This window comes from Macaca fascicularis, chromosome 3, assembly GCF_037993035.2.
Source record: "Macaca fascicularis isolate 582-1 chromosome 3, T2T-MFA8v1.1".
Taxonomy (NCBI): Eukaryota; Metazoa; Chordata; class Mammalia; order Primates; family Cercopithecidae; genus Macaca; species Macaca fascicularis.
This window is the reverse complement of record NC_088377.1, coordinates 181,201,474-181,228,075: the sequence shown is the minus strand read 5'-3', so window position 1 is coordinate 181,228,075 and position 26,602 is coordinate 181,201,474. Positions and strand designations below refer to the sequence as shown.

General features: G+C 50.6%; 1 protein-coding gene and 1 pseudogene across 1 annotated transcript; both read right to left on the bottom strand.

Annotated features, from left to right (window-relative positions):
* Nucleotides 1-5,020: 5,020 nt before the first annotated feature.
* Nucleotides 5,021-26,447, bottom strand: CLEC2L (C-type lectin domain family 2 member L). Its single transcript, XM_005551339.5, has 5 exons — nucleotides 26,006-26,447; nucleotides 13,807-13,881; nucleotides 9,951-10,117; nucleotides 7,972-8,072; nucleotides 5,021-5,885 (listed from the first exon to the last, which is right to left on the bottom strand). Exons 1-5 carry the CDS (start codon nucleotides 26,211-26,213, stop codon nucleotides 5,774-5,776), a joined length of 663 nt encoding a protein of 220 aa, XP_005551396.3. The 5' UTR covers nucleotides 26,214-26,447; the 3' UTR covers nucleotides 5,021-5,773.
* On the bottom strand, nucleotides 15,497-15,929 carry LOC141409937 (enhancer of rudimentary homolog pseudogene; annotated as a pseudogene).
* Nucleotides 26,448-26,602: the final 155 nt, after the last annotated feature.

The following is a 26,602-nucleotide window of genomic DNA, read 5'->3' as shown; positions in this document are numbered from 1 at the left end:
TGCACAACACCTAGTCCATAACAAGCTCTTAATTAATGTTGTTATTGTTATTCCAATTTATTGCTACTCTTCTTCCAGGTATTGCTATTCCAATTTCGTCTTAGTTGTATATTTATCTGCTGAAAAGGGTCTGTCCTCAAAACCACAGGACCCTAATAGATATCCTAAGTGGCTGGCATCTCATTTATGTTTTTCTCAAAACCATCTGCAAGTTTCCTACTTTGTGGGCAGCTGAATTGGAAATATGGGTTTCTAGGATCACAGACAGCATGGCGTAAAGAAAAGAGCATTTGAACTAGGAGGCAAGATCAGTTTAATTCAACACACATTTATGGAGCACCTTCTGTATGTACCAGGTGCTAGGGCTACAGAGGAGTGTGAGACTGGATCCCTGCTCTCTAGGAGCTCACACCTCTGCATGAATGATGGACTAGTAAACAATTCAACAAAACATGACACGTGCAATAATGAATATAAACCAGAACAGGAGAGCCACACGGCCGGAGTGATGTGACTTAGGATGTGTTACGTAACTGCCCTGGGCCTCATGGATAGTGAGATGGGGTAGATCATTTCTAGCTCCTGAAATACTAACATTTACAATTCTCAAAGCCCTGTGAAGTCAGCAGGGCAACTATTATTCCAACTTTATAGACAGATGGAAAGCCTAAGGTCAGAGAGGTTTCATATGGCAGCCGGAGTTACACAACTGCTTGCTGGTAGAACTAGACCCAGATCCAGGCAGGCCTTGGGAGCTGTGTAGAGTGCGTCCACTCCAGGCTGCCTTGGCAGAGAGTGGGGAATCTCTGATGGGCGTGGCAAGGGGCTTTCTTGTTGCTCCCAATTTGAATCCCATACTTACAGTTTGGAGCTGGCCACAGACAAGAAGAAAGAGGCAGGTACCTCTCCACCCGCTCCTGGTGCAAGCACTCAGCAGAGAGTGGGCATTTCTGAAAACCAGGTCACCTCTCACAGAACAACACAGTGATATGATATGGACAGGACTTTCCCAGCGATCACAGGACCCTTCAAATGCCAACCCCAGTTACTGATGACGACATTCCCGGGCCTGGCTTCCTCTCAGCCGTCTCCTCGTCACTGGGCTTACCGTGTGATGTGAAGGACACTCGGGAGATGAAGGCAGCTTTCCCTCAGCACCCCTGGACTTTTGGGCCACCCCACCCTCAACCCGTCCAGCATGTGCACGCTTAGGGAATATGAATGAGCTCATTTAACATAAGCAAGGAGTTCGTATTGGCTGTGCTTCTGAAATCATGCCATGCCACCAAAGCCAAAAAGATGAGGCTCTGGACAATAGCCAGCCATCGCTACCTCCCACCATGGCAAATAGTTCACAGATGACACTCCAGGTGATCTGATTATCATACACAGCAATTTTTGAGCATCTGCTATGTGTACTACAAAGAGACCAACAATGGAGTCCCTGCCATCTTGGGGCCACTGTGGAGAGGCTTATCAACAGATGACAGGAGTGGTCAGATGACATAAAGAGAAGAGTCACAAGATGACAAGCCACACAGACACAGGGTCATGTAAGAGCCTCAGTCTTAAGAGGCAGAGACGTTGGGCAAAGGGAGTGGTCACGAGTGCTGTTGCTGCCAGGGAGGCATTCCAGGGAGGCTGGAGCTGGACCTTAAAGGAAGAGAAGGACAGAAGTCATTCTTCACATCACGCACTCTCCATGGGTAATTCACATGAATGTCGTGTAATGAAGATAAAGACAACCAGAAAAAGAATCGCCTGTGGGCATGTAGATTTCCTTTCCCAGGGTGGCCCCTTCTCAGCCACTGGCACACACAAACACTTCCTACCCTTCCTCCCCAGAGCTGGCCAGCGCAGCAGGCAGCTCGCCTGCCACACATGCAGCTGCCCGAGGGCGCTGTGGGGATGGGTCTGGGTTCAAATCCTGGCTTTGCCACCCCCCAACAAATCCTGGCTTTGCCACCTCCCAACTGTGTACTATGGGGCAAGTCCTGTAGCCGATGAGCTGGGCTGATCATTCTGACCTGGCAGGGCTATGAGGAAGATGCATACAACACTAGTTAATCCTGTAGGACAGCACCAAATGCTACCACCCAGTCAAGCTTCTTAAAAAGTCTTTCCTAGGGCCGGGCGCAGTGGCTCATGCCTATGATCCCAGCACTTTGGGAGGCCGAGGCAGGAAGATCACCTGAAGTCAGGAGTTTAAGACCGGCCTGGCCAACATGGCAAAATCCTATCTCTACTAAAAATATAAAAATTAGTCAGGCATGGTGGCACGTGCCTGGAATCCCAGCTACTCGGGAGGCTGAGGAAGGAGAATCACTTGAACTCGAGAGGCGGAGGTTGCAGTGAGCTGAGATCGTACCACTGCACTCCAGCCCGGGCAACAGAGCAAGACTCCCTTTCCAAAAAAAAATAACTAATAGGCTGGGCGCGGTGGCTCACGCCTGTTATTCCAACACTTTGGGAGGCCAAGGTGGGCAGATTAAGAGGTTGGGAGTTTGAGACCAGCCTAACCAACATGGTGAAACCCCTGTCTCTACTAAAAATACAAAAAATTAGCTGGGTGTGGTGATGCACACCTGTAGTCCCAGTTACTCGGGAGGCTGAGGCAGGAGAATTGCTGGAACCTGGGAGGCAGAGGTTGCAGTGAGCCAAGATCACGCCACTGCACTCTAGCCTGGGTGACAGAGTGAGACTCTGTCTCAAATAATAATAATAATAAATTAATTACTTAATTTAATGAAATAAAAAGTCTCTTCTGGGTATCCTCCATCACGAAGTGCATCTGTGGGTGGCTGTGTGTGTGCTCTGGCTTCTACAAGCCCCCTGCCTACTGGGATTAGGGCTCAACCCTGCCTAGGGAGCACCTTCCCCAGCTCTGAGCTCCAAGGCCAGTCACCTCAAAAAGGAAAAATCTGCCCCAGGGGATGAGGAGTGAGACTTGGAGATATGTGGTCCTATAGACCCTCCTGGCTGAAGAAGCCATGAACCCTGGGGATCAGAAAAAAGTGGCATGTCTGCCCTCAGTGCTGCCGCCTCTAGCTGCTGAGAGCACAGCACAGAGTGCCAAGGCTCTGCAAACTGAGCCTGGTTCAGCCCACAAAGGGGACAGGGGCGGCCTGGCTGGTCTGTAACCTTTGGAAGGATTTTCGACATTTCTGAAGTTGGGTTTTGTTTTTATCTTGTACTTCCTTCATTGGTAGAAAACAGATTGAAAAAAATCTTAAAACGTTGATGACCCTGGATCAGGGCACATGCTCTCCCAAACTGATTTAGAATTGTTGCATGGTCCCAGGGCAAATCTAAAGTTAAAAGACCTTATTTGCCACTAGGTTTTAAAAGCTTCAGGCAGCGGGTTTTGGATCATTTAATAAAAAATAAAACCCAGGTCAGATGCAGTGGCTCACATTTGTAATCCCAGCACCTTGGGAGGCCGAGGCAGGCAGATCACCTGTCAGGAGTTCAAGACCAGCCTGGCCAACATGGTCAAACCCTGTCTCTACTAAAAATACAAAAATTAGCCAGGCATGGTGGCACTCACCTGTAGTCCCAGCTACTCGGGAGGCTGAGGCAGGAGAATCGCTTGAACCCAGGAGGCAGAGGTTGCAGTGAGCCGAGATTGCACCACTGCACTCCAGCCTGGGCGATAGAGTGAGACTCTTTCTCGGAAAAACAAACAAATAATAAAATAAAATAAAACCCAAAAGGCACAGGTTACCCATTCTGTGTCCTCTCACATTGCTTCCCTGAACCCACAGGGCTGGAGGAAAGCAGGGCTCTGAAGCCCTCGGTCACGTGGTTCTCAGGACCCTGGCAAGGTAGTTTACTCACCTTTGGCAGCATGACCTGTCTCCAGTATTTCTGCGAGAATTAAGGGAGCTGCCATACGTAAAGCAAACAGTACTGAGGCTTTGAACCTCGCTGTCTTTGAGGGGTGGATACTGGTGAGAAACACAGGCTTATACGTAACTGAGAACAGGTGGGAGTGTAGGACTCCCACCCGAGAAGCGGCAGCAGCTGACCACTTCCTCAACCCTCAACCCCTCACAGCCACCCCTACAGGCCCACCACCACCAGCTGAATTCCCTTAAGTACTTTATTGTATACTCAGATCCCCAACTGGCTTCCCAGTGACAGCACAATATAAAACCACAAACCACCTGTATTTTACAAAGTATCTGGAAAGCATGCCGAAAATGTAACAAACCCAAGTTGGAGGTTTTGTCTGAAGACTATAAAACCAGTACTAGGACTGCGCAGAGCACAGCAGGACCCGGTTTCTCTCTCCGAGCTATTTTCTGAAAATGGGCCAGGACCCAAATGCACACACTGGGCTCCCAGGCAGGCTACCCACATCTCATTCATCTGGGAACATCAGGAGGCCAGAGAGGCCCGGGATCCACTGCAGTTTGGTGCTGGAGCCTCAAGTGTGTGCGGAGGAGAGTGTGGAGCCCCTACAGGCCCGAGGGCACTGCCTGCCAACCCCATGCCCCCACCACTTCCTCCCCAAGCAGATCAAGGGGGATAGGAAGAGGCCATAAGACCTTCACAAACTCTTTTCCAGCTCAATGTGAACACTACTTAATCTTCCCGTTCACTTCATTCCATCCTGCCCCAATGCAGAATAAACCATCCCTTGACTGTGTTCCAGAATGTTCTAGCACTTTCTGAGCTGTTTCCTCTGCTTCTTGTGTGCTTCTTGGGGGATAAGGCCATAGATCCCCCATGCCTGGTGTGGTGTCTGGCTTGTGGTAGGTGTGAATAAACATTTGTCATCTTGAGGTGACTAGCAATGAAGGAGCTGGAATGGCCACCTAAGAATACCTTAAAGGCTTAGCAACATGAAATGATGCCCTGAGGCCAGAAGGTGCGTTTTTTCATCCTCACACACCGCTATCTGCTGCACTAGAACAGGTGAATTTTGTGGTGGTCCCCACAGACTGGCACCCAGAGATGTGCCCCTCGCTATCCCTCCCCAAGCTCTGACTCTGGAACAAATGGCAGCAGACTTCTCTGGACACGAGTTATTAACTCTTTATTCCGTTAGTGACCAATACAAAGCACCACGGACACAGCAGGGGCCCTGCCTGAGAACCTAGGCAAGGCAAAGAAGGGGGACGCAGGGGACCTCTGGGGCCCAGGGCTGGCCTGGCCTAGGTGAGGGGGAAGCTTTCCCAGCCTGCCTCCACCGGCAGCCATGAGAGAAACCACTGGGGAAGCAGGACTACTGAGTGAACAGTCAAACCACCTGTCAATGCTCCTCCTTCCCCAGAGCACCAGGGCTGCAGTGAGGAGAGGGCTTCTAGGGGGCCAGAGAGAGATCTGTGGGGTGGCTCAGGGTGGACACTGAGCTTCAGAGGGGACAGTGTGTGTGCGTGCCTGTGCGTATGCATGTGTGTGTGTGCGTGCGTGTGCGTGTGCGTGTGTGTGCGTGCGTGTGCCTATGCGTGTGCGTGCGTGCGTGTGCGTATGCGTCTGTGTGTGCGCGTGCGTGTGCGTATGCGTGTGTGTGTGTGTGCGTAGGTGGGCAGATGCCTACACTACTTAGCATATGGGATTTAACTGCTGAGCCACACGACCTGCCTGGAGACAAAGGAGGCCAGGAACCAGGGACTCAGAGCGCCAGGGCCTGGGAGAGGGGCCTGGGGCAGAGGCCACCCACCCCACTGCTTGGTCTTGCAGAGGGCAGGCGGCTCCGCTGGAGCAGGTCTCGGGCAGACACCTCCCACAGGCCTGGGGGGAGGGGCCACCTCTGGCCCCACCCACCTCACGTATAGGCCATCTTGCTGCACACCCAGGGCCGGGTCATCAGACACTCCGTCGACACCAGCCTGGTGGGCTCCACGAAGACACACTCCCCTGGACCTGCGATGGTGAACCTGTGGCCAGGAGAGAAGACCAGGCGTTTATGATCTGGGACATTCAGCCCAAAACCCAGTGGCAGGGGAGGCCATGGAGGCCCTGAGGCCTATCCCTCCCTCACTTCATCACTGGAGCTGCCTTCTAGGACATTTGTGCTGACAGACTGTTCTAGCTTGGCATCCCATTGTCTTCCTACTCTGTGCACCGTAGCTTCAGCCACCCCGGCACACCGCTCAGACACGTCCTGGACACACACACACTTCCCCATTCTCCATGTCCTTGCAGGGTTGGCTCACAGGTCCCAGGCTCCATGACACCCAGTTCAGGGCCACTCTCTGCCCACCCTACCTCCCCACAGTCCCCTGCCTGCTCTGTGGGGCACTCCCACAGCCCCCTGGGGCCTCTACCTGTCTGTCCACACAGGTCCCCAAAGCAGTCAGCTCCTGAGCAGTGAGCTCTGTGTCCTCTCATCTTGGCCCCCTGCAATGCGCAGAGTCAAGCACACAGGAGGAGCTCCGCAGAGCTGGCTGAAGTCAGCTACCCCTCACAGGTTAGGGGCAGGCGGCAATAACCCCAATATGGGCTGAGGCTGTGTTGCCCAGGAACTCATTGACATCACACACAGACGTGTGCGGTAGAAAGATTGCCCCCTACCTAAAATCACCCCTTTCCAGCCTCAGAGGTTTCTTCTTAACCTTAGTTGTTCACCCAGACCTCCGATCCCTGCCAAGGTTGGAGGTAGACCCTCACAACAGAGGGCATTGGAACGACCCCAAGAAGGAGTGCAAGGGAAAGAACCTCTGCAGCGTCTGAGAAATGTGGCCAAAGGCCCCTTGGTTGCCAGGTGGTCAGGATGCCACAGACCCCAATCTGCAGGGCTCTGAGAGCAAGAAGCTTCCAGAAAGGCAGGGAGAGGGGTGGAAAGTGCAAGACCTGCTCAGCCACTCTGAGAGCAGACCTGAGAGGGGGACAGGAAAGTGGGTGAGAAACGGAAGGGGCACTGAGGCCAGAGTAAGGGGCAAAAATGAAGAGTGCTTGAGATAAGGAAAAGGAGGAGGAGGGGAAGCATCATGAATGCCCCTGCCTCCAGGGCTGCCATGGGCGTGACTGCCTAAGCCACCCTCAGGTGGGAGGGCAGCTGATGGCCACCTCTGGCAACCAGGAGGATCCGAGGGTCTCAGACGCCCTTCTGCTTTAGCCCTTGCCTTGGGGACGCTCACGTGTCATCATCATCGGGTTAGGAGCTGTGTTCCCCACCCCACCCCATGCCCTCCCGCTGGCACCTCAGAGCCTATTCCTCTAGCCACAGGGTCTGTTCTGAGGGTCCCACTCCCCTGTATGCACCTCCCTGCATTTCTCTAGGCCTAGACCACTTCTTTCCCCACGCCCCACACAGTCCCCACTGTACTGCCACAGCCACACATCTGCCACCCACTCCACCCATGACCATCACCCCCACACCACACACCAGACCCTGCATCACACACTCATTTCCACACCACGTGAGTCTTACAAAACCACCACGGCACACGCCACCACCTCAGCAGTGCCCCCTCCATCAAGAGATGCGTTCACCAGGAAAATGTGGCCTAGAACACTTCCGGGTGCCTGCCTTCAGATCCCCTTTCTTCCACAGCTACAGTGCTTAGGTGCCAAGTGGCTGCCCAGGACGAAGGCGTGTCTCCCATCCTCCCTTGCGGCCAGGTGCTGCCATGTGACTAAGTTCTGGCCAATAGGGTGAGGCCATCCAGGGCCCTCCCTCCCGTTCGCTGTCCTGTTGGGGCTGAATGGGATGTGGTTGTGCCAGAGTGGAGCTGAGGAGCGCCAGGCTGCATAGATCGGGGACTCAAGGGTGGAGAGACCCTGGGAAGCTCCGATGGCTTCACAGGGCAGAGCCACCAAGCCAGGCTGGACTTTTGTGAGAGAGGGAGAAGTACAGGCATTTTCATGACTGGGTCTCTGGCGCACGCTGCGGGACCCCGAGACTAGTATCTCTAGCTAGCACAAAACCAAGGGCTTCTCTCTTCGGGAGCTGTGTCCAGGGGGTGAGTCAGGCCTTTCTCAGTCTAAGCTCGGTGGCCAGAAGATGAAGCCTCAGCTCACGTGTCTGGATCAAACGGGTCCCCGTTGACCCAGTGGAATTCGTCCCCAACTCTGCGTAGTCCAATCCAGGGCTCCCTCCGCGTGAACTTGAACATAAATTCCTGCACCGAGGAAAGAGGGACACCTCAGGGTCAGATGCGGTCTCCTGACTGCTGTCACATCCCAAGACAAACCTCAGCTTGGAAGATACTGGCTCTCGGGAGGTACAGACGCCAGGAGAGTGACTGCTGTCTCGCTGCATCCCGAAAGTGAGGAGCTAGGCTTACGGGGTCCTCCGCAGTCACACTGCCAGAGTTCGGCTCCGAGCTGCTCGCTGACCTCACAGCAATTGCCTCCGACCGCTTGAAAGGGACCCTGGCTCTGTGTGCACACCCACTGGCCAGGAAGGCCGTACAGGGCTTGCCCTCCTAGCTCAGCAGGCCAGCATTCCTGATTTGCAGGAAGCTTGGGGATTGCCCATTGGATGGAGGATCTGGGACAAATCTCAATGCTCAGGTTGGTTGTCCTACCTGCAAATTTCTGGGACTTTCCCTGCAGACTGGGGATATCATACTGTGTATCAAAGGCAAACAGAAGTGATTTTCAGATTATCTTCTATTTTGGTTAACACCACTGTTAACCTCAAAATCCAAAACAGCCAATAGACTCCATTAATTGTATTTCTTTCATGTTTCTGTTGCTAAAACTGTTTTGGATGTTAAATGAGAGACCATATCCTGATTTGGATCTTTAGAAAATGACAACGTGTTTTTACATTTCACAATGCATTTATAATTTGTAATTCTTTTTTCTTTTTTTTTTTTTTTTTTTTTTTTTGAGACAGAGTCTTGCTCTGTCGCCCAGGCTGGAGTGCAGTGGTGCGATCTCGGCTCACGGCAACCTCCGCCTCCCAGGTTCACGCCTTTCTCCTGCCTCAGCCTCCAAGTAGCCGGGTCTACAGGCGCCTGCCACCACTCCCGGCTATTTTTTTTTTTTTTTTTTTTTTTTTGTATTTTTAGTAGAGACAGAGTTTCACAGTGTTAGCCAGGATGGTCTCGATCTCCTGACCTCGTGATCTGCCCACCTCGGCCTCCCAAAGTGCTGCGATTATAGGCATGAGCCACTGCGCCCGGCCAATTCTTTTTTTCTTAAGAAACAAGTCTTGTGGCTGGGCACAGTAGCTCACACCTGTAATCCCAGCACTTTGGGAGGCCTAGGCAGGTGGATCACTTGAGGCCAGGAGTTCGAGCCCAGCCTGGCCAACATGGTGAAACCCCGTCTCTACTAAAAATACAAAAAGTAGCCAGGCGTGGTGGCGCACGGCTGCAGTCCCAGGGACTCAGGAGGATGAGGCATGAGAATCGCTTGAACCCAGGAGGCGGAGGCTGCAGTGAGCCGAGATGGCACCACTGTACTCCAGCCTGGGCGACAGAGTGAGACTGACTCAAAAAAAAAAAAAAAGAGAGACAAAGTCTTGCTATGTTACCCAGGCTGGCCTTGAACTCCTGGGTTCAAGTGATCCTCCTGCCTCAGCCTCCTAAGTAGCTGGGACTACAGGCACGCTCCACCATGCCCAGCTAATTTTCCTTTTACTTTTTGTAGAGCTAGGGTCTTACTGTGTTGCCCAGACTAACTTCCAACTCCTGGGCTCAAGTGATCCTCCTGCCTCAGCCTCCCGAGTAGCTGGTACTAGAGGTGTATACCACATCACCAACTTTATAATTGGTCATTCTTATGGTTTATAATGCTAAGTGACCTCAACCAGTGGGCCTTGGATTGAAATAGGTGGCCTTGACAATGGAAGTGGAAACTGGAGCCACTCATTGACGTGCTCAGACCATGAGGTCTTCCTGCACCCCCAGTGGTTATGCAGCAGGTGGTGGCTTTGGAGATGGGTCACAGGGAACACTGCATCCTTTAGGGTGTGACTGTCCCCTAGAGTCAAGGTTGGGGGCCCTGAAGATCCCTTCCCCCGCCGCCCTTCACCTCGGCACACTCACCAGCTCCTTCTGGCTCTGAATCACAGCCAGCACTGCCTCGTGGGTGTGGCAGTACTGCCTGCCTGTGTTCCAGTCTCTGGGTTCCTCAGAAAAGAAGTAACACTTCCTCCCGTAGAGCAGCCAGTCCTCTGGGCAGGGCGCTTCACACTTGATGCAGCCCTTGGAAGCTGCAGGGAAGAGACCGGCTTGGCCCTGCCCGCCCCACTCCCCAGCCAGAGTCCCACTCTGCTTTCTGTGGCTCCCTCCCCTGCCTCAGCTTTGGCATCCTCCAGGGACACTGCAGGCGTGGCTATCCTCTCCGGTAAGCACCTCTCCTGGTGCCTGGAGGTAAAAGGGTGGCCACTAAATGAATGAGAAAGGGGACAGTGGGAAGCCTGGCAGGCGTCACCGCAAGGGGACATGACAGTGGCGCAGCCACTGGGTTAGGATCTCCTCTGTCTCCAAACTCCCAGAGGCATGGAACGCCAGAAACTCAGACTGGGAAGAGACCTGGCCGCTACGTGTCCGCTCTTTCCAGCTAGGCCAGGTACCAACAGCAGGACAGACTGCCCGCTATCATTAACCATGCCCACATTAGCTACCAAGGCTGCCATTCCACCACTGAACTGCTGGAAAGTTCTTTGCATTTTTTATTTTCTTAACCCCCTTGCTGTTAGTGTGCATGGAAAGTTCTTAAATGTTGAGTCCCAACCTGTACCCCTGTGACCGAGACCTGCTGGTCTAGGATCTAGCCTCTGGAGTGACCCAGAGACACCCGTTCTGTCTTCTACCCCCTACTCAAAGAAGCACACCAGCCTGCCTCATCCAGGTTGAAACAGATGCCATCTCTCCCGAGATTCCTGGCAAGGGTTGCTCTCCATACTGCCTGCTCACTGCAGTGTCCCCAGGTTACCACTGAATCACTGCCACCAGGACAGACCGGGACACATCAGATGTGGCTCTACCAGCAGCGACAGTGACCACCATGCTGTCTTCCAGTTGTCATGGGATCTCCAGTCTGCAGACTGCTTCCGTGAACAGATCGGCGGGTATGTGCATACATGGACTTTTCTGGGAAGGGAGCCCGGAGCTTCTCAAAGGGCCTCCTTGCCAAATGGAATTAATCCACAATCTTAGATTGTTTTCATATGATCTGATTCTAAGCCAGGTCTCCCCCAGTGTCAGAACATGTGAAAATAACTTCTTAAATCCAAATGCAGAACCTTATATTTATTTCTTCCACATTTATCTCATTCACTCTGGCTCATCATTTGAGTTTTTCAAGATACATTTTAATCTTGATTTCTTTCACCCATCTGTCATGTGGGATTGTGTTTTTGGATTGTGTCAGCTGCAAATTCCATAAGCATACTTTTTGTTTGTTTTCATACAAGTGATTGATTAAAATGTAGACCAGGACAGAGCCAAGAACGGGCCTCTGGTACTCAAGCCCCTAGGGATCTCCAGCCACACAGACACCGATTCATCCATCGACACCCCCTGGGCATATATATCTGTTCAGTGAGATGCAAGTCCACCTGGGAGTACTGACCATGGTGTGGTTACATCTCACATCTCAACTGCTTTTCCGCAAGGATCTCCTAAGAGACTGTTGTGCTTTATTGAAATCATATTAGCTATGTCTACACATTCTCTGGCCTCCCAACCTAGTAAGAGGATAAAAGAAAACTGATGTAAGAGGATAAAAGAAAACTGATTTAATTTGTAGGAATTATTCTAGGTGAATTTAAGCTAGGCCCAGTGGTTACCCTTATTTTTTGTTTGTTTTTTTAAGACAGAGTCCCTTCTGTCGCTCAGGCTGGAGTGCAGTGGCACAATCTCAGCTCACTGCAACCTCTGCCTCCCGGATTCAAGCGATTCTTCTTCCTCAGCCTCCTGAGTAGCTGGGACTACAGGTGCACACAACCATGCCCAGCTAATTTTTGTATTTTTTGTAGAGACAGGGTTTCACCATGTTGGCCAGGCTGGTCTCGAACTCCTGACCTCAAGTAATCCACCCACCTTGGCCTCCCAAAGTGCTGGGATTACAGGCTTGAGCCACTGCACCCAGCTGCCATATCCATTTCTAAACACTCAGAACCCCTGTCCTTGTCATACAAGCCCTATAGGGGAGGGTTTGGTAGGAATTGATAATCTCGGTGGAATTTTCCCCCATTTTATGGATTCCACCTCTGGTCTTACGGCATTTCTCAAAGATTAAAGACAGAGGCACTAATATCATTTTTGGAAACCCTTCAGAACCTACAATACACTTGTATTTGAATCTCTTAAAAGTAATCAGATTCCCTGTTCATATAGCCTCACACGTTCTTAGTTGCAGTTTCTACGTTTTTCATTTATCCAACCCTGTCAGTTCCACACACTCTCTATGTTTCTCAGGCCTCTCCCACTTAGAATGTTCTATTCCCTTGATAGGGTCCAGAATATGCCACCCTAAAATATGCCACTTTGACATATGGATCATTTTAAGCTGAAGGCAATTCAGAATCAACAGGATGAGTTCTCTACCCTCTCATCTGCCGGCAAGTAGGGCATAAATTTCCCTTTGGGGAGGGAGCTGCCCTACTCCCCATCCCTCACCCCATACCCTCCCATACCCCCACTGCCCACCCTAAACCAGGGAGGGAAGAGTGACTCATCATCAAACATGCCAAGGAATCAACACCAAGATTAGTTTGCATAAGCAAAGCTTACTAAAATAGCCTTTATCTCCTATTGTTCCTCCGTGTATTTCCTAGTCACTTCCCTTAATTTACCAGCCCTTGAAACCCAAGCCCTCTTTCCTTTGTTAAAAAGGTGTGTAAGCCCCTGAGTTTAAATTCTTCTTTGAGTTTCACTTATTATCTGTGAAATCCCACGAACATAAATATTAAGAAACATTAGGTACCTTTTCTCCTGCTAATTTGTCTTTGATAGTTTAATTTACAGGCCCCTAGACACTGAACTTAAGAGGGCAGAGGAAAAGCTTTTTCCTCCCTAGCACTCTCTACCTCCTAATCTCTGGGAAGCTCCTATTCATTCTTCAGGGTTCATTGCACATGTGTTTTCCTTCTGGGAAGCCACTGGGCAGTAATACCTCTATTATTGCACTTACCCCTAGACACAGGACACAGTGTCATATTCGTCTTCTTTTTAACCCTAGCACTTAGCCCAGAGCTTAGCACACAGCAGCACTCAATAAATGTTTGCTGACTGAATGTGATGTGTGGGGGTTTTTTTTTTGTTGTTTTTTTTTTGAGATGGAGTCTCTCTCTCTCTGTCGCCCAGGGTAGAGTGCAGTGGTGCGATCTCAGTTCACTGCAACCTCTGCCTCCCAGGTTCCAGCAATTCTCCTGCCTCAGCCTCCGACTAGCTGGGGTTACAGGCACCCACCACCACAGCTAGCTAATTTGTGTACTTTTAGTAGAGACGAGGTTTCACCATGTTGGCCAGGCTGGTCTCAAACTCCTGACCTCTGGTGATCCACCCACTTCGGCTTCCCAAAGTGCTGGGATTACAGGCGTGAGCCACTGTGCCTGACTGAATATGATCCTTATTCCCAAACCATCTCCTCCAAGAAGCACTGTCTTCCTAACTTACCCCAAGTTTGTTCTGAGTTCTCACAGCACTTAAAAAATAATACCTAAGTAACATCTCCACTCTACTTGCATGGCTTAATAAAGGGGACATGTATAGTCTGTGTGTGAATATATTATTTTAAGCTAAAATCTCAACAACTGACACTATGTATTTTCTACTTATTTAGTCCCCCACAGGATTCTTGGAATGTCTAGAATCTTTCTTTAACTAATTAGATGTGCTTTTAACAAGGAGTGTGCAAATTGAATTGCATAAATGCTCTGACATGCATGCTCACCCAAGATGCTCATCACCACCAAGATGGCGAACAGAAGGACCGCGATGGCACCCAGCAGGAGACGTGTGGTGGTGTCTAGGAGAAGAGAGAGGAGTTCAACATCCCACTACCTGTCCCACTGCCATCCCACCACCAGCCCCATATCCTGCTAATGAGAAACAGGGGGAGGTGGAGCCCAGCAAACTGTGTTTTGTTGTTGTTGTTGTTGTTGTTTTGAGACGGGGTTTCACCGTGTTGGCCAGGCTGGTCTCGAACTCCTGACCTCAAATGATCCGCCCACCTCAGCCTCCCAAAGTGCCGGGATTACAGGTGTGAGCCACCACACCCGGCCAACAAGCTGTGTTTAAACAAGCCCTCCAGGTGATTCTGATGCAGGCTGGAGTTTGCGACCCACTGATGTAGAGCGCAGTTCTGATTCTGTGACTCCTCAGCTTGAAACCCTCCCTGCCGGGCTACCCACTGCTCACAGAATCTTCAGTGATGGTCAGAGCTTTCCCCCTTGAATCTTCTGCTCTTCTCTATGCGGTCGCAGGTTTCAGCCACATGGGTTCCTCAAAATAACCCATTCAGCCCTCACAGCCCTGCTATTGAATCTTTGCTCCTGAAGTCTCCTTCTCCACCTCCTCCATAGACACTCTCTAAAACTCGCCCACCTCTACACTATCCGTCCTCTTCCTGATCCTCTGGGTTCTCCCTTTGTTATTTTCATTTATTTATTTTATTTTGTTATCATTTAATATTCTCATTTTATATTTAAAGAGAGAAACCTTTTAGACTTTAAACCTAGGGTATTTTAATAATTTTTTAAGTTGTGATGAAAATATGTAACATAAAATTTGCAAATTTTAACCATTTTTTAGTGTACAGTTAGTGGCATTAAGTATATTCACAATGTCGTGCAACCATCATCACTGTCTGTTTGCAAACTTTTTCATCATCCCAGACAGAAGTTCTGTCCCCTTAAACAACTCCCATCCCTTCCTCTTCCCAGCCCCTGGCAACCACCCTTCTCCTTTCTGTCTCTATGAATTGGACCACACTAGGAAGCTCATATAAGAGGAAACATCCAGTATTTGTCCTTTTGTGTCTGGTTCCTTTCACAGCATGTTTTCAAGGCTCATCCATGTTGTCACATACGTCAGAACTTCATTCCATCCTAAGGCTGAATAATGTTCCACTGTATAGCAAGACCACGTTGTGTTTATCCATTCATCTGTTGGTAGACATTTTGGCTGTTTCCACCTTTTGGCTATTGTGAATAATGCAGCTAAGAACATGGTGTATGAGTATCTGTTCAAGTCCTTGCTTTCAATTCTTTTGGGTATATGCTTAGGAGTGGAGTTGCTGGATCACATGGTAGTTTTACTTGTTTTGTTTTTTTACTAAAGAACACTTATTTATTTTTACCAAAACTTTATCTTGAGGACATGGCTAAACTGTGTTTCCACCCTCCCCCCTCCAACTTGAAGAAGGGTTACTACAGTGAATGTTATGCATTCCAGCTGAATGGACTGGAACCCAGTTGGAGACTGAAGGACTGGAACCAACATTAACTGACAAAGAACAACTTCCATCTAAATCATCATAAAAATGTTTGAGTAAAAAAAAAGAAAGAAAAGAAAAAAAGAGGGGGCAACAGGGGTTTCTGATTGAACAAGATCTTCACATTTCATCTAATACAGTCCATCTTGGCTAGAGTATAACAAAGTGGAAACAGGATTACTATGATACAAAACTTCCACTACAGCACACTGTACACACCCGTGTTCCAAGCCCACCCCCATCCCCCAATGCTTCCAACACAGTTATTTCTCAGCCTGTTGAGCCTGCCGATGAAGAAGCATGTAGATCTTCTCTTTAATCCAGTCTTTTTTTATAAGGCTGGTATGTCTGGATATCAGCTCGGTAAACCAGGCAGCTGAGGTCTGCCAGATCATTGATGAAATCAAACAACTGACTGATGTCATATGTGATAGAGGGACTGTTGGGATTCATTCTTTTCACATGTCTTCATACATTTCACAAATGCCTTCCATGCATTCATTCACAGATTCATAGTCAGCATAAGTTCTGCCTTCTGGCCTCTTGGTAGTCTGTACCAGCAAAATGGTGTGAGACATCGCGCCAAACTCTCTTCGTTACAGCCGCTGCCGACACCGCCGCCGCTCCCAGTAGTTCTTTCTGAGGAACCACAAACTCCATCACTGGTTGCATAACTTTACATTCTCACTAGCAATAGACGAGGGTTCCAGTTTCTCCACATCCTCACCAACACTTGTTGGTTTGCATTGTTTTGATTACGGCCCTCCTAGCAGGTGTGAATTCCCTTTACAACTTTGTTTGGATTTTTTTTTTGACCATCTTAACCATTAAGCGCACAGTTAAGTGCAGTTACGTTGTTGTGCACCCATTTTGAAAGTGTTTTTTTTAGTCAATGTTATACATAAATCATAGATGAAAAGACTGTCTCTGCAGCTCAGTGTTTGTCTGTAAACTGTTACTTGTCCATCATGATAAAAGTGCCAAAATTGAGAGGAAGAATCTGTAGCAATTCAGCATTACCCGATATCCAAGTGCCTGTTGCTCGTTATTCATTTGTATTGTATTTTACAAAGGATTTTGAAAAGAAACCTGTTTCCTTCACCAAGGATAGTCTGAAAAGCACAGATTTAAGGAATCAAGAAATTCTAATAGGCTTCATTTAAAAAATAATAGTGCAGAGCGCAGTGGATTGCGCCTGTAATCCCAACACTTTGGGAGGCTGAGGCAGGCAGATCACTTGAAGTCAGGAGTTCGAGACCAGCCTGGCCAACATGGTGAAACCTTGTCTCTACAAAAATTACAGAAATCAGCCGGGTGTGGTGGTGTGTGCCTGTAATCCCAGCTACTCTATAGGCTGAGGCAGGAGAATTGATTGAACTCAGGAGACGGAGGTTGCAGTGAGCCAAGATCACATTGATACACTCCAATCTGAGTGACAAAGCAAGACTCTGTCTCCAAAAAATAATAATAGTAGTAATAACATTGCTCCTTCCCCAAAGCCAACCATTTTCAACTCTTTTAGCTGACTCTTTTGGTATTAGCTCCAAATTTCTAAGTGCCATGTGTATGTAAATACTTCTAGATTTTTTTCTGTTTTAGATATAATTTATTGACTTCCCATTATAGTGATGCAGACTTAATTCTCTGCATTACCACTCTACCCTGACCACTCACTCCCTGCCCTCTCAATATCATAGTTTGTATTAGCTTGATACTTTGGTGTTATATTCTTAGGTCAGTGTAAACAGTACTCTCAGCAAAGCCATGCCGTGTGCTGTGATCATGTCCACAGAACTTCGTTTCCCTGTTAATCCTGGTCTTCTTTTCCCTTTGCTCAGTTTCTGTATGCGTATCATATTTCAACGCCAAAACTCCTCTTTCATGATGAGACAAAATCGGAATTTCTCTTTTACTTTGGTCTTAGTTCAGTCTGCTACAACAAACTGTCATAGACTGGGTGGCTTAAACAACAGACATTTATTTCTCCTGATAGTTCTAGAGGCTAGATCAGGGTGCCAGCATGGTCAGGTTCTGGTGGGGGCCCACTTCCCGGCTTGCTGACAGTCGCTTTTTTACTGTGTCCTCACAGAGTGGAGAGAGGAAGTTCTGGTGTCTCTTCCTCTTCTTATAAGGGTAGTAATTCCATCATGGGAGCTCTCCCTCATGACCTCATCTAAACCTAATTACCGCTCAATTACCCACCTCAATATCATCACGTTGGAGGTTAGTGATTCAACCTATAAATTTGGGGAGGAAACCAACATGCAGGCCATAACGACCATCTTGAAGAAATGTCCCTTGGAACTTTCTGACCTGCTCGAATCTGACTAGTTGCCTTCTAAGCCCAGCTGCCATCCAGGGTCTCCCCACACCAGCAGTCTGAGGATTTATCTGCCCCTCTCCTATGTTGACTCCTCTATTCCTTTTCTCCCATGCCTTCCCCTTCCTTGGTTTACTCCCTCATCTTGGTGAAGCACATCATCCAATGGCTGCCTGAGGAAGGGTAGAGCCAAAGCATTGCACTGCACAAACCCGAGGAGCAAAGATTCTCATTGTGTTCCATGGTGCACTGGTGAATGTTGCTCGTGGAATTGTGAACCCAGAGGACTAAGTATTATAGATCGAGAATAATTTTCCTTCAGAATTTTGAAGGTATCACTTAATTGTCTTCTAACTCCAGTGTTGCTTTCAAAAAGTCTAGGTCCATTCTCACCCATGATCCTTTTCAACTGCTTAATTATTTTCTTTCTAGATGCTTTTAGGGTCTTCATCGCACAATGTTCTAAAATTTCATCATTGCGTGCCATGCCTTGGTTTGGTCTGTTTCATCTACTCTAGTAGGCCCTTTCAATCTGGAAAGTGGTATTTTTCAGTTCCAGGAAATTTTCTTTCTTTTCTTTTCTTTTTTTTTTTTTTTTTTTTTTGAGACAGAGTCTCGCTCTGTTGCCCAGGCTGGAGTGCAATGGCATGATCTCAGCTCACTGCAACTTCCACCTCCTGGATTCAAGCAATTTTCTTGCCTCAGCCTCCCAGGTAGCTGGGATTACAGGTGCCTGCCAACACACCTGGCTAATTTTTTGTATTTTTAGTAGAAATGGGGTTTCACCATGTTGGCCAGGCTGGTCTTGAATTCCTGACCTCAGGTGATCCACCCGCCTCGGCCTCCCACAGTGCTGGGATTACAGGCATGAGCCACTGTGCCCAGCCAGGAAATTTTCTTTAATTATATTATTGATGATTTCTTCTCTTCCATGTTTTGTTTTCTTCTGGAAGGCATAGTCTTCAAATGTTGGATCTCTTAGATTGGTCCTCCAAATTTCTCATCTTATTTTCCCCTCTTGCTTGCTATCTCTTTGCCTTTTTGCTCTATTTCCTGGAACATTTTCTCAATGTTATCATCCTACCCTTCTACTGAGTTCTTAATTTCTGTGACTATATTTTTAATTTCCAAGGTTTGCTTGGTTTTGTTGCTGCTGTTCTATGAATACCCACTCTTAAAGAATCCTATTTTTGTTTTAATGATGATGCAGTACTTTCTCTTATCTCTTCTCTCTGAAGATATGACTGACAGGTTTTTTGGAGGGGTGGGGAAAATGAGCAGAAAGATTATTTCCCCCTGTATAACCTCTGTTTTGGTCTTGAGCTTCCATGTTAGAGACTTTCCTCAGTGGTCTGGGGACCACAGTTATCTGTTCATGATTAAGGCAGGAAGACTAATGACTTTGTTGGAGCCTCCAAGCCCATAGATGGGGGCTTATTAGCTGTGGGGGACACAGTAGAGTGACCTGGCTGGGATGATCCTTGGGATTCTCTGAATGCTTATTTCATTATGTTTTTCCTCTTGGATGGATGAGAGTCCATGGAGGAGGCTTTTCTGTTTTCTCCCCTAGAGAATACGGGCTAGCTGAGGGAAGAGGCTGGGACGTTGTCCTCAGCATTCAATATGTAAATGTTGGCTTAGTTGCTTGCTCTCAGGGTGGTGCTGTCTTTCTTTTTCTTTCTTTCTTTTTTTTTTTTTTTTTTTTGAGACAGAGTCTTACTCTGTCACCCAGGCTGGAGTGCAGTGGTGTGATCTCGGCTCACTGCAACTTCCTCCTCCTGGGTTCAAGCAATTCTCCCACCTCAGCCTCCCAAGTAGCTGGGATTACAGGTGCCCGCCACCATGCCCAGCTAATTTTTGTAATTTTAGTAGAAACAGGGTTTCACTATGTTGGTCAGGCTGGTCTCAAACTCCTGACCTCAGGTGATCTGCCTGCCTCGGCCTCCCAAAGTGCTGGGATTACAGGTGTGACCCACTGTGCCCGGCTGAAGCCCTCTTGAGAGATTTCACCCCAGGTTCCTGCCAGGGCTGGGGAGAATCTGTACAGAATGGGAATCTAAATCCTCCTTAAAGAAATTTTCAACCAGTCCTCCTGTTCTCAGCCCCATCTTCAAGCACTGCCACCAACCCCTGAGCCTTAGGAGTCCTCCCATGAGGCTGAGGTGGCTCCTGTCCTCTCTGGACTTTCTCAGGTGGGGTGAAGTCAGTTACCATTTATCCACTTGCTCCTTAGCTCTCTATTTTGTTGCTATTTTCTCTCTTGTTCTTGTCTTTATGGCCTTTTAAAAATCCCTTTGCTGTTTGGTTTGGTTCTGTTTTGTTTTGTTTTGGTTTTTTTTTTTGAGATGGAGTCTCGCTCTGTTACCCAGGCTGGAGTGCAGTGGCACAATCCCAGCTCATTGCAATCTCCACCTCCCAGGTTCAAGCAATTCTCCTGCCTCAGCTTCCCGAGTAGCTGGGATTACAGGCACGTGACACCATGCCCGACTAATTTTGGGTTTTTTTTGCTCACTGCAACCTCCGCCTCCCAGGCTCAAGTGATTCTCCTGCCTCAGCCTCCTGAGTAGCTGGGACTGTAGGCGCCCGCCACCATGCCTGGCTAACCTGTTGCATTTTTAGTAGAGTTGGGGTTTCTCCATGTTGGCCAGATTGATCTCAAACTCCTAACCTCAGGTGATCCACCCACCTTAGCCTCCCAAAGTGCTGGGATTATAGGCATGAGCCACCGCACCTGGCCCCTTTACTGTTGTATTAGTGGGCTTCTGAAGGGAAAAAGAAAAAAATGCATGTGTTCAGTCTGCCATCTTGACCTGCAAGTCCAACAAACATTTCTAGTCTTTCCTATGGGCAAGGTCTATGTTGGCAAGTGACGGGGAGTCCTGGGTGGGTAGCTTCAGACGTGGTAAGAGCAGAGCCTTCAGCCTGCACTGGACTGGGCTCTCTCTATTCCTGCTCTGCTGTCCTTGGTGGCAGCTTCATCACAGTTCCCTGGAGCTACAGGATGGCTGCCTATGGTAAGCATGCTGAGTGCACCCTTCTTCTGCCTTCTATTAGCCTCTTCTCTATCATTGATGCTGTAATCCTTTGTGCACTGAAGATAAGAGTATAGCATCTGACATCACTTTGCCTGGGTTCAAATCCCAGCTCTGCCACTTTCTAGATGTGTACGGATGGTAAAGTTTCTTAGCCACGATTGTAGTTCATTTTCCTCATCTTGAAAATGAGGTAATGATAATATCTATCTGTCTCTTAGAGTGTTATAGGAATTCAGTGTACAGTGCTTAGCACAATGCCTGGCGTAATAAACTCTACTCAATCAACTTGTGGCGATTATGCGGGCCATCAGTGTGATGATGACCATCAGCCCTAGGCTCCTTTGGGGTAAGGACTGTGCTTTACTCACCTTCAGATTCCCTGAAATAGGGCTGGGTCATTGCCTTGCATGTTACAGAGCACCCACTGGGACTCAAAAACTATGCAAGAAATTTAGTCACACCAAATGACAACATCCTTGGTCGACCTTAAATTCAACTGAGTTTGTAGGAAAGACCACACAGGGAAGAGGGATCGGTACATATATCTCCAACACTGCCAGACCCGAGGTGCCTCTTCATTATGTCTCAGAGATAATTTCTCTAGATGCTGCACTGGACCATGCTTCCTCTGACTCTGCAGGTACTCCTTCCTTGCCTCTTCCTAGTGTCCAGTGGTTGCTGACGGACTTTGGCACTCCTTGGCTTGCAGCCGCATCACTCCAATCCCTGCCTTTATCATCACATGGTATTCTCTCGGTGTGTCTTATGTGGTTCGACTATGTCCCCACCCAGATCTCATCTTGAATTGTAGTTCCCATAGTTCCCACGTGTCATGGGAGGGTCTGGGTGGGAGGTAATTGAATCATGGGGGCAGGTTTTTCCAAAATCATGCTGTTCTTGTGATAGTGAATAAGTCTCACAAGATCTGATGGTTTTATAAAGGGCAGTTCCTCTGCACACACTCTTGCCTGCTACCATGTAAGACGTGTCTTTGCTCCTCCTTCACCTTCCTTCATGACTGTGAGGCCTCCCCAGCCATGTGGAACTATAAGTCCATTAAACCTCTTTCCTTTATAAGTTACCCAGTCTTGGGTATGTCTTTATTAGCAGTGTGAGAACGGACTAATACAGTGCCCTTGTCTTCATGAGACCATCTTCCTATAAGAATTCCAGTTCATACGGGATTAGGGCTCACCCTACTCCAATCTGACCTCATCTTTACTACAAATAATCTGCCAGACTGTATTTCCATATGCAGTCACATTCAGAGGTACCAGAGGTTAAGACTCCAACATCTCTTTTTTGGTGGGGACACAACTCAACTTCTAACAAATGTCTAACTCATTTCTTGTTCCCTACTATGCCATGGCCCATATTAGATGGCGTTTAAGGGTGCAGTTTATTTAGGTTTCTAACTGTGTGTGATTTCGCCTAATATTAGAAAGAACAACTGAAAAAACCTGACTCCCAGGCCCAGACAAAGCTCCCATCATCCTCACACTCATATCCCAAAAAAGGCCCACGTTGCTGTCTCTAAGTCATCGGGGACACAGCCTGGCAAGCATAATCTTGACTTAAAAACTACCAAATGTGAAGTTTGGTAATTTTTAAATTTTTAAGAGGCTAAAAGCATGTGTGTGGTTTTGATCAGGAAGTTGTGGGTTTTTGCCTAATCAAGAAACTTTCAGCATTAAAAATTCAGAATCGGTGAGCACTGAAAAATCTATAGGCTGAGGCACGCAGGCTCACTCTGTCCCGTCTCCTGTACCCCCAGGCCACTCCGCCCCACTGCCACTCTCAATGCCGGAAATATCCCCATCTCGAATCACCTCTCCTGTTCCCAGAACCCAGGCGGGCTCTCCGGGTCACCTTTTCTAGCCTCATACCCCAGGCTGGAAGGGAAGGTTCATACCTACAGTGAGAGAAAATACTTGATTAAGGCAACTTCTGTTTGGCTTCCTGTTTATAAAGCTAGTTATGCATCTCAGAAAAGTCTGAAAGACCTGGGCTGTAATCCCAGCTTTCTGATTTAAGAAGCTCTCTGACTCATTTAACCCATAAGGAGGGAAAAACGTCAATGCTGGAGGTGGCAGGGCTGTCTGGGGAGCAGGGGAGGAGAGGCTGTGTGTGGGAATCTGATGATCCCCAGCTAGCCTCACCAAGGCTGATGTCCTTGGCCATGCAGGAAGGGGTCAGAGCCTTCACAACAGGGCTTTGGGATGTCCTTGGGCAAGACACTCAGGCTCTCAGTCTCGGCTCCCTTGTCTATGAAACAGAACACTCACCAGTCCCTTGCAAGGGGGAGAGGTGAGGACTGGGATGATGACCATGAAAGCCCCAGCACGGCTCCAGCGCGTAGCAGGTGCTTGCTGTGCGTTGGAAACCTGGCGATAAGGCAGCAGAGACTTCTTGGGAGGGTTCAGCTTGGTCAAGTCAGGAAATGTCCCATTTCTCTCAAGACAGGTGCTTGGCTAAGCAGGGGCAGCATAACCCTGGGTCCCCAGAGGGACAGATCCCTCCTCCCATTGACAGTGTTTCATTACGTGAACTCTGGACTCAGGTTTGGGGTGGGAGGCAGAATCAAGGGAGGCTGACCAGAAGTCAAAGTGTTGCAGTTGGGTGTGGGCTCCCCTGGCAGAGCTGCAGGAGGCCAAGTCCAGGCAGTCGGGAAGAGGAGTCACCGTACACGCAGCCCACACTACAGGGCCTCTGTCTACTGAGAGGTAGAAATCATGACCTGACTTAGCAGATGAGGAAACAAATGCTCCTAGAAGTTGGAAAGCCCACCAGCCTGTGGCAATGGAAGGCTCTGCCCCAGCTTTACCAGATGCTCTGCTTCCTGCACCTCCCCACACTGTCTCAGGCCCTGTCTTGGAACCTCCGAGAGAACACAAATGTGCCCAGGGCCCAGACGGGTACCTGGATGTTGCAGAAAGAATGAATGCACGCTGGAGACCAGTGCAAAAGCCAGCACTGGGCCATTGCAGCAGCACCCTGCAGAGGACCAGCTCTGCTGCTCGAGCTCCTCTCTTCTGGGTCCTCCAGAAGAGAACCCCTCCTTCCATCTGGGTCCTCCAGACCTGTCTCTCTCCACCCTGCCCCATCCCCAGTACTCCAGGGCTTAGTTCCCACATGGGACAGACTAGCTCTGGCCACCTGACCCGGAACACGTCGTGCTCTGGGTCTGGGACACCTTTCCCTCTGTCTCCTCTCAGGCTCCTTTTCCAGGCTCCTCTCAGAAGAGGGGAGCTTGGGGGTACCCAAGGAGACCTTCAGAGAACTGGCCGAGGGGAGGCCCCTGGTCAGACTCAGACTCCAGATCCTAAAACTCCTGCAGGCAAAGAAAGTAGGCCTGAGATGCTGAGCACCCAAGGACCACAGGCCATCAGGAGCGGGACTGCTCCTGGGGAGTCCAGGGAAAGGAGGAGGAGGGGACTGCAGGTGGCATGAGTCAGAGAGCAAGGCAAGGCAGGAGGCCATGGTGAGGCAAGGCTGGACCACAGGAAGATGCTAAGCATGGGAGTGGGCTTGACTCAGGGTCCCAGGCAGCCTCTGGGTGACCTTCCAGCTTGGTGTGTGGTCTCTTCTGCAGCCTGACTGGCAGGTGGGCAGCCCAGCCACAGTGGAGAGGAGGAAGCCCAAGGGGGTAGAAGTCAGGGCAGGAGGTGGACAGGAAGAGCAAACAGGAGGCATTGAAGAGCCACAGCAGCCCAGAAGCAGCCCTCCCATGGGGGCTTCGGTTAAGGTTAGGACAGACCCTTCAGCAATGCTGATGAATAAATGAATGAAGAAACACAGGCAAGAGGAGGGAACAACTTCAAGAAATAGCTTTGGCAGGAGGGAAGCGTGGGAACACAGGGCCACTCCAACAGTAAAGCCGGAGACAGCGTCACAGGGAGGTGTCCCACCACCTCCATCCATTCCACACAACTCTTCACAACCCACAGCTCTGCCACAGCTCCTCAGTGACGCAACATCTTCGCCTCCTCCGTCCCTGCCACTGTCTGGGGGTCCAGCTTCAGAGTCTGCACAGCCCTTCCTCGGACAGTGCACGTCCCCTGGCCCACAGCCTTTGTGCAGAAGGCTGGTATTACCACCCCCACCTCACCACCCTCAGCAGCCCCCATGACCTGTCTTGGCCCAGGTGCTGATTATGTCCCTCCTGGTGCACTGCCCCACCCCCTCCCTGACCTGGAGCCTCAGTCCCACCCCTCTGGGCCACCACCAGTCTTCCAAAGGCAAACCCACTGTCTCCACCCCTCAGTAGCCCCTTCAGAGCAAAGTCCAAGCTCCTGGGCAAGACCTGGCTGGCCCTTCACCGTCCGGGTCCTTCAGACCCGTCTCTCTCCACCCTGCCCCATCCCAGTACTCCAGGGCTCAGTTTCCACATAGGATAGACTAGCTTTGACCACCTGGCCCGGAATCATCGTGCTCTGGGTCTGGAACACCTTCCCCTCTGTCTCCACGCCCGCTCAGAGGTCACCTACTCCAGGAAGCCCTCCTTTTCTGACACTGCCTCCATAAGGATGAGCGATCCAGGCTCCGGGCTTCCCTGGTTAATGCTGCCCAGGTCCTCCTTGTCCCTGGATTCAGGGTGCCAGGAGCACCCTGAGAAACACCCAAAGGGCCAGCCACCCTCTCACCAACTCCAGCATCTCCCACACCACACGCCGCTGTCGGTAGCTAATACCAGTTTCCTAAAAGCTCGTGAACTTGAAATCAATTCTCCACTTGGGTTCCTGCCCCCGCGGCAGGCCAGAGGTCCCTCCCTGAGACAGTCTGATGGAGGAGTAGGTGTGACCCCTGACCTTGCAAGGAAGAGCCTCTCGTGGATTCTCCACCCCTGCCCTGCCCTCCCCACATGCCCCACCAACACGGGGTCCCCGCGGCTCTCACAGGGGCGTGCACCACCTCTGGGGTCTCCAGATTTCTTACTTTACTTGAAGTATGTTCACGGCCACAGATTCCGCCACCCTCAGGTGGGTGTCAGGCAGTGGCTGTCCCCTTCATGCGTGAGGAGACGAAGGCTCAGAGCGTGAAGCGCGCTCCAAGGTCAGACAGGGAGTCGCAGCAGCGGCGGGGTCGAGGCTGTGACTCGCGGTGGCCCCCGGTTCCCTCCCACCCCACCCCATGAAGCGGCGTCTGGCCGCCCTGAAATGAATGACTCCGCCGCGTCCCGGCGCCGCGCTCCCAGCGCTCCCCTCTGGGACAGCGGCCAAGGTGACTCTGACCGCCTCCGGGTCCCGGGTCGGGCCTGGGCAGGGGTCCCTGGGCCGGGAGAGGGAGGCCGCTCCGCGCTTACCCTCCAAGGCCGCCTTCCAGCTGGTGCTGCCCTCGTAGCCCGACCCGGATCGCCGCAGCAGCCCCTCGGGGCCGCGGGCCTCAGCCTCTGCGGGCGAGCGAGGCCTGGGGGCGGCGGGGGCGGCGGGGGCGGTGGGGGCGGGCGCTGGGCGCGCGGCTACCGGCGGCGGCGGCCGGGCCCTTGCAGGGGGCTCCCGGGCCGGCTCCATGCGGGGCGCTCCGCCGCGCCGCGCCCGCGCTCCTGCACCGGGGTGCGGGGCCCAGCCCGATGCGCACTCGGCGCTCCGCGCGCCCTGCGGGCCCCCCAGGCCGGCCTCGGGTGGGCTAGGACCGCGGCGCTCGCAGGCCGGGGCTGAGCCCGGCTCCCCGCGCCGGAGCCTCTGCGCCGGGTGCCGCCGCCGTGCGCTCAGCGCCTGCCCCGCGGAGCCGCAGCCTCCACGCACAGCCGGGCTGGGGAGGAGCGCGAGGCGGCGCGCGGGAGCCGGGAGTCGTGGACCCGCGCGGGGCGGGGCGGGCGCGGAGAGGGAGGAGGCGTGGAGGAGCGGGGACAGCCGGGTCCCCGACCCCGCCACCTGAGCTGGAGGCCGGATGCTGCCGA

Excerpts from the sequence above, each read along its gene's own strand:
- CLEC2L (XM_005551339.5), bottom strand. The coding sequence starts at position 26,213 with ATGGAGCCGGCCCGGGAGCCCCCTGCAAGGGCCCGGCCGCCGCCGCCG. Across the intron at positions 8,073-9,950 it reads TTCAGAGCCAGAAGGAGCTG|GAATTTATGTTCAAGTTCAC; the intron begins GTGAGTGTGCCG and ends TCCTCGGTGCAG. Across the intron at positions 5,886-7,971 it reads GACCCGTTTGATCCAGACAC|GTTCACCATCGCAGGTCCAG; the intron begins GTGAGCTGAGGC and ends TCCTGGCCACAG.